This window comes from Sceloporus occidentalis, unplaced genomic scaffold (assembly GCF_023333645.1).
Source record: "Sceloporus occidentalis isolate IW3139 unplaced genomic scaffold, rSceOcc1.0.p SCAF_51, whole genome shotgun sequence".
NCBI classification, from domain to species: domain Eukaryota; kingdom Metazoa; phylum Chordata; class Lepidosauria; order Squamata; family Phrynosomatidae; genus Sceloporus; species Sceloporus occidentalis.
In genome coordinates this window covers 4137412-4145344 of record NW_028317031.1, presented here as the reverse complement: position 1 = coordinate 4145344, position 7933 = coordinate 4137412, and the positions used below count along the sequence as shown (strand labels likewise).

At 39.8% G+C, this 7933-nt stretch overlaps 1 protein-coding gene across 1 annotated transcript; it reads right to left on the bottom strand.

The window, feature by feature from the left end:
* Positions 1-282: 282 nt before the first annotated feature.
* On the bottom strand, positions 283-6908 carry LOC149288495 (calreticulin-like). The gene is made up of 10 exons (XM_089491665.1): positions 6821-6908; positions 6324-6428; positions 4898-5101; positions 4353-4447; positions 3428-3637; positions 2991-3104; positions 2569-2712; positions 1868-1960; positions 864-903; positions 283-644 (listed from the first exon to the last, which is right to left on the bottom strand). The coding sequence occupies exons 1-10, from the start codon at positions 6906-6908 to the stop codon at positions 283-285; spliced, it is 1455 nt and encodes a 484-aa protein (XP_089347791.1).
* Between the last annotated feature and the right edge of the window lie 1025 nt (positions 6909-7933).

Sequence of the window (7933 nt, the reverse complement as noted above, 5' to 3'; positions counted from 1 at the left end):
CTAAATCACATACGGAGTAGTTTGGGATCAGGGTTTCTAGAATTCAAAAAGGCACCGTAGACTAAATAAGGCACTAGGGTCATGCGAGACATTCTATAGGCGCTGCCCGTTTCACTTTTTTGGATGAATCTGTCTCACTACTCCCGTAAACATGACAGCCGCTTGCCTTCCGAATGGACAGCAACAGCGTTGATAAGATATTGCTTTATAAATCAGAAGCTCTGAAAATGAAAAATCACCAGGCAGCCGCTAGGAATTTGGTGACCAAGCTTAAAAAAGTCATTATAGTTCATCTTTAGAAACAGATTTTGCGTTCTCTTGTTCTTCCAACTGAGTTTGCTGACTTTCATCTTTCTGTGTTTGTTCCTCTACCTTTTCGTGTGCTTCCTCCCGTCTTCCCTCCTCTTCCTTCTCTTGTACAGTTTCTTGTTTTACTTCCTCTTCTGGTTTTCCTTCCACTTCCTGTTCTTGTTCCATTTCTTTTACATCTGTTTGTTTTACTTCCTCTTCCACTCCACTCTCCCGTTCCTGTTCCTCTTCCATTTCTTCTTCTTTTACACTCTTGTATTGTTTTGCTTCCTCTTCCTGTTTTTGTCCGTCTTTCTTTTCTTGGATTACTTCTCGTTTTCCTTCCTCTTTCTGTTCTCCTCCTCTTTCCTTAGATTTTTCTTTCATACCTTTTATTTCCTCTATGCCTTTGGGTTTTTCTTCGTCTTTGACTTTTCCCGTTACCCTGTCTATCATTTCCTGAATTTTATGTCTTCCTCCTTGTTCCAATGTCCCGTCTTTTTCCATTTGTTCCAATCTTTCAAACTCTTTTTCTAATCTTTTCCATCTCTGCTTTCGCTCATCTTTTGCATCGCTTTCTTCATCTTGTATTTGTTTCATTGTCATTTCTGGTTCCTGTATAATATAAAGGAAGTAAATTATGATGAGGACTATCCTTATACTAGTAATACACACCAAGGTCTTCTATTATATCATGTTCCATTTGTCATGCTTATTCTGCTTAATCCTGTGCCCTCGCCTGTCTCAGTCCTGCACAGTCCCTTCCCAGATCCCATGCAAAAATGGTCATATGAACGACATTGGCGAAATTCCTAGATAAGGAAATTCCTAGATGTGAGCAATCAGAACAATAGTTGGCGACAGGATACCCACTGTAAGGACTGTATCTCCAAAATAGGACTTTCGACAACTTTGGTAATCTCTGATTAAGATTTCGTCTGGTATAAGGCTTTGTACCATGTTAAATTTCCATTTAGAAGGCACAGGTTGGACTGTGGAAAGGCCTCTACGTTTTCAGGAGTCATAGCAGTCTAGCTCACATGGATAATACACACAGCTCAAATGATGGACTGTTGTAGCAACACATTAGCTGCGCACGCATCAGGCCTCAGGCCTGGCTTCTATTCCAAGGATCAGTTCACCACTACCACAAGCGACTGGAAAGTGGGAAGGTGAGAGAGCCTTTTACATCATCACTTACTTCCTACTCCTGCCAATCCTGTTATCTCATAACCTGCTTCCCTATCATTTGCATTCCCTTTGATATATGTCCTAGGAAACAAGGGACACAGGTATTCAGGGCTGGGGGTCCCAGTTTTTCTTTCTTCAACGGGAGAGGTAAGTCAAAGTTGAGGTAAGAGAGAGGAGGGAAGTGAGCCATGCTGCTTTTTCCCACCAAGAGATATGAGGACTGTCCTAGAGGTCTAGTAATCATCTGTCATACCCAGAACCTCTAGATACATTATCTTCTTATACATACATACATACATCCTCTTATGCAAAAAATATGGACTCCCCACAAGCTACAATTATTTAGTAAACCTAGAGTATGCCTTTGATAACATTCACAGTTTCTTACCTTTGTTAGTCCCCATGTCAAATTCCCAATAATCTCAGCATAAGTTTCATTATTTGTGATAAGAAAATTGTCAAATATGGTGCCTGATTTCACCTGCAGGAATCAAGAGGTATGAAAAATTAAAACTGGGTTATGAAAGATCCCAATTGGTAAAGATCAATTTAACAGTTTCTACTGTTCCATTTCTCTTAAAGGACTAACAGTTGGGGCTTATGTACTGGGGCTTATGGAGCTGGCTTAGGGCACAATCGGGGGGCTGGTGACATTCAGTCTGGGAGGGGGCAATTACAGCTTTGTGGCTCAGTAAGCAGCCTAATTGCAATTCTTTGGAAGACAGCATCCTAAATGCACACTGGCCAGTCTTGTCCAAAACACATGGAAGTAAATGAAACACAGATGGAATACAGGTTTCAACCATGAGTACATTCTTCCAAAAGCCCTTTTAGACATCCTATTGGCTGTATGTTGAATTGCCATTCAGGTAGTGGTCCAAAACTGTTATATTAGAGCATATCTAATGATCTCCTATAAGGTTACACAGTGCAGGAGAACTTTTGTATCCAAAGGTTCATTTTAGCTTTAATATAGAACACAGACATGATCCAAGACCATTACACCATCAGATAAACATAATATAATCATGGCTTCAGCTCTACATTTAATATATCATATTCTGCTACCCTGCTACCCCCTGCACTAACCTGCCACAGGTCCAAGCCAATTACCCCAATGTTGTCATACTTATAAATGGTAGGATCTGGGACGTAGTCGGGGTTATCAGTATCTGGTCGAACCCACTCTCCTTTGTAGTTTGGATTGTCTATTATCCGTGGTTTCCATATTCCCTAGACAATACAAACATGACATTTGAACACCGCTAAGAAGAGTTGTTTTTATACGTAGATAGAAAGCTTTTCTATTAGAAATTATTTGTATCTCTCATTGACATTAGAAATAAGAATACAGCAGAGACGACTAATTAATTTATTGTCTAAATGTCAAGGAGGTGAGATGTAGCTATTAAATGTGTTAAAAATGAACTCACAGATTATGTGGGCTTTACTGTATGCAGCAAAAGATGTGTGTGCAGCGAGTGCGAATTGGTCAGTCATAATAAGCACACCTTGTATTTAGGGTTTGGAATCACTGGAGCTTCCCATTCTCCGTCCATGCTGGAATCCCAGTCGTTTGGCTTTCTCGCCTCTGGGTCTGGAATGAGCTCCGTTTCTTCCCAGTCCTAGAGTAAAATATAGGAGAACAAAGCATATTTAAACCTCTTTTAATCTATATGGTTTACCCGTACAAGCAAGACTGACCGCTACATATTAACTCAATGAGCATTAAACCCATTTTAGCTGACCAGTAACCATCGACTGCATATCATTTAAATGATAATCCACCATAGTGTAAAGGAATACCCAAAGCACTACGGTCATATTAACCATGAAAACATTTTCATCAGCAATCAGTTTAAACAAAGTTTGATAGGTACCCCTATATTTCTATACTGCAGTTTTTGACGGGGTTTTTTGAAGCAGTGAAGTTTCAGTTTTTCCTTACATCTGGTCTCTTGTCATCAGGATCCTCAATCTTCTCCCTTTCATCCCAGTCTAGCGGTTTGGTAGCATTTAGGTCTATAATTTTCTTTGGCTGTAGAAAATCCCAGTCGTCTTCCAAGGTTCCATTTTCCACATTTTCATTGTCAATCTTAACTATGTACGTATTGTTGGGACGCAAAATCAAAGTGTACAAGTGGGTTAATTCATCATGCTGCAAACAGACAAGGGGAATATATTAGGAACACCTGCACTGTCCCGTTTATATTTCATATCTAAAAGTAACACTTTTTTTTATTTGGGAACCCTATATGATACCATACCCTGCGCTTTTATTATTAGACATATCAGGATATAGCCTGATATCATTAGATATATAGGAGGGAACAATGGAAGACAGGGTTTCCATCTACATACTGGATCACCAGAATGGGACCAATGTCTTCCTAACTGGTTGTGCACTAAATATTTATTTGGGAACATATATATATATATATATATATATATATGTCTGTGTGTGTGTAATACTACTGTAATATGTGTGTGCAATGGGAGATGCCAGGTTTTCCATCTACATACTGGATGACCGGGGGATAATGTTTCCCAGAACCCTTCCATTCAAGTGTCTAGCCACAGTCATACCCAGAATGTCAGTATATAAACTTATTGAAGCTTATTCAACTTGCTTAATTCATTTGTTCTGTTGCTCCTTAGCTTCTCCTTTCCTAATATATAAACCTACCAGTCATCATTGTTGCATTTGGCATACAATAGGATGTCTGGGTCCTTAGTCCCTGTCTGGCCGCTGGGCCAAAATAACAGTCTGTGCGAGAAGAGATTTTGGATTTTGAATCCAGAATATGAGTCCCCCCCCCAAGTGTTGTGATAAAAGTGTAGACTATAATAAGCATTTATTGTTCATCTTGTACCTTGCATTTTATATCCTTTTTAATCAAATGATTGTTTCCCTTGTAATTAAAGATAACATGGAGCTTTTCATGGATTGTTCCACATATGTCAGGACCTGTAAAACAATCAACATAAACAATACATTGTTTAATAGCTATGGGATACCTCTTGGCTCAAATCCTACATCTCTGACATTGCCTTTAGTGTCTACTTCTCACCTTACCAACCATCTTTCTGAAATGTACGTCCTGGATGGCATCCCGCTACCTGAAGCTCCACATTTCTAAGACAGAGGCTATTGAGTAATGCCCCATCTTATCCAAAATTCTTGATATGCCCTCACAGCTGAGAATTCCACAATCCACCTAGCAGCCCGAGCCCGATGCCTTGGTGTGCTCTCTCCTTCACACCTTACATCCAGTAATTTGGTCAAATACTGCCACATTCACCCGCAAAATATCCCTCTTAATTCTCCATTCCCCACATAAGACACAGTTTAAATTCTACTTATCCATTCCCTTGGGATATCCCATCTGGATTTTTGCGACTCTGTAAAATGACTCACCAAACATGATATAGTACTGAGATTCCCGATTCATCTGTGTCTGGTTCAGGTCAGCAGGAAATAATTTCACGTACCCTCCGCCACAGTCAATCCCTTGTTCATGCTTCACAGTGTACTGAATCACCAATGTCTGGCCTTCATTGCTGAACGGTTCAAATCGAGCAGACAGTGCATAAAACTTCCAGTCTTGAATCGTTTGTATACCTGGGGTAACATTAACAAGACAAAAATACATGGAGACCTGGGGCAGACCAATATGTCACACAACAGTGACAGTATTCTAAAAATGAAAATAAAAATGAATAGTCCAATAAATACTGAAAAAAGTCTTAGGAAGCCTCTGTATGAGGGAAAAACCCCTAAAACCGGGAATAATAGAACTTGGAAATAGAACACAAAAGCGCAACAAAGGACTGACATAGTATAGTAATTTATTGAAAATGTTAAAGCCCCCGTGCCCCACTTACAGGAAGCCTTAGGTGTACAAAATGATAAGTTTTAGTTTTTTTAAGATAAAAAGAGGTCCGCAAGGTTAAACTGCCACTGTAGATATGCTGTGGGTAGGAAGTGTCAGCTAGCTTGGAGCATGGTAGCCGGAAGTGGCCCGATGTCATAAGACAGTACTGCTATGGAGTCCTCGCAAGTAAAAGGATCCGACGTGTTTCATAGGTGGCTGCCTACGTCATCAAGGAATGGCGGTGACCATGAAACCGGCTGCTTTGGCACCTCAATAACGAAGACATTTCAAAGAACCTAACATATATAACGCCATAACAATAAAAACAATTGTGGTACTAAATGCTTGGCTCAGGTTTACTTGATTCTAGGACTATGTGGGCACATTTATCATTTTATACACCTTAATCTTCATGTAAGTGGCCCACTGGGACAGAGGGGCTTAAACCTTTTCAATACATTATCATGCTATGCCAGTCCTTTGTTCGGCTTTCAAGTAACATTAATTATATTTAACAGTTCAACAATAGAGCAGATAATAGTAATTAGCAGAGACGGGACACAAGAGAATTCAGCCCCCTCGGCAAGCACTGTTTTGTTATTTGCTGCATCTCATCAGAACCAGGGCAGCAAGAGAATAAAGATGACACATGTATAAATTTGGCCTTGCCTCTTCAAACTAAGAGAGAGATAAACTTGCATCCTGAGTTCCTTCTGAATTACCTCTTTCAGTTTACTCTGCTCCTAGGAATCTTACACAACACATCATTCCGATCAATGAAGGGATAGTCTCAAAGTAAATGTTAATATTAGTTTTTTATTAGTATTTTATTTATTATTTGTATGCAAACATCCTTTAATTTACTTATATTTCTAATATATTTTTTAAATATTTATTATATATTTTGAAATATTTTATAATATATTTGTATTTTAATATTTGAAATTCTTATAAATAACAACGTCTTACCTCTATCTTTCTCTGGATCGCCATAGAATTTCCCTGCAGACAGCTGGAATTTACCATAATCAGATTTATTTTTTGACACTGTCCATCGTTTCTCCCATTCATCATCTGGACATTAACATACAATTAGAGTGCATGTAAGCAACATGGAAGACACATGCTACGTTATCAAGACAAGAGTCCAACAATGTTTGCAGTGATGAGACTTATTTAGGGTTTAAGAAATGGTAGACATGTAGCGAGATTAATCAGGCAATGGCAACCTATACATGGAAAAGGCAACGCAGATTGCAAGCAATCTAGAGTGAAATTGAGACGACACATCTGTGCTGCAAAAGGGAACAGCAAAATAGTGGGGTAAATAAAGGGTATTGGATATGATGAGATTGGGTGAGAAGCTCATTAGCACCATTGATGAACACTGACAGGTAGACTTAGCGGTTAAAATGATGAAGAACTTAATCGAATCAAATCAAGGCAAAAGCTCAAGATTGCCTTACCTCCATCATCAAAATAATCCTGAAAATAAACGATGGTCTCTGCATACACGGTCAGCAGCATAGGTGCCAAGAGCAGGAACCACCTCATCCCAGCCAGTGAGCTGCAGGTCACCTAGATGACATAAGGCATGATAAGGGACATTATGGACATAACGCTGCGGTCACATATAGAATTTGCAGGATGCCTATAGTAGGTACTTATACTCGAGCATGGTGTCAGAGGACACATAGGGAGCTAATTACAAGTGGTTCTCGTACAAACTTTGGAATATGGTTTTATCAACATAGAAGTAAATGTGATTTTCCTGTTGATTGTTAGTGAGACCACCTTTCCATTCAGAATATTTTTAGACATGAATGAGGATGAGTTGAGTTTCATATCACAGATAGGATGATGAATTTACACACACAGTTCTGATCCGTATACATAAGATGTGGGCGCATGGTGCAAACTGCATCAACAGTGTACACGTTACATCGCAAAACAATCAACTAGGAGTTTTTGGTGCTTAATGGGGGTGTACAGACACCCCTGAAGATGCATAGTTTGAGGGTACTCATAGAGTTCATTCACTGAAGATATTGATGGAATATAAACATAATAAGAATGCACGGCGCAGAATTAAGATGCACTGGCAGGATTCATTTTATACAAGCTGATGATATTTGTATTGAGGGGATGCAGTCACAGTAGTCAGTCTGTAAATAAAGGATGTTCAGGGGACCAAGAAAACAGTACAGGGACCAATTCACAAAATACACAGATGGTGTGTCTATGAGACCACGATGTAAATACCGTGCATGGGGTGTAATGGGTCCTTGGACAAGAAAAAGCACGGAAAGTGAACATGCAATACATTAATGTAATGAGAGGAAGCACACAATGCACAGCACGCAGTCACGGAGTTACCTGTAGAGAGAATTCCTCCTTAAAGCTGCAGACAGGGTGCCCGGTGCCAGCGCGGTGCCAGCTGCGAGGGAACTGTACTCCTCAAACTGCTCCTCACACAGATGGCTCAGTCTGATTGGTTGGGTAAAGCATTAAACAGCCAATCAATGAGGACCACGTGCTGGGAGAGATGGGGTGGCTGGGGAGAGGCACTGATAATGGAG

Bases quoted from the DNA above. Each gene is read 5' to 3' on its own strand.
- LOC149288495 (XM_089491665.1), bottom strand. From the start codon at position 6,908: ATGAGGTGGTTCCTGCTCTTGGCACCTATGCTGCTGACCGTGTATGCA. The intron at 6,429-6,820 runs GTAAGGCAATCT...GTTAATGTCCAG, and splicing joins GGATTATTTTGATGATGGAG to ATGATGAATGGGAGAAACGA. The intron at 3,638-4,352 runs GTACAAGATGAA...GTCTGTTTGCAG, and splicing joins AAAAGGATATAAAATGCAAG to CATGATGAATTAACCCACTT.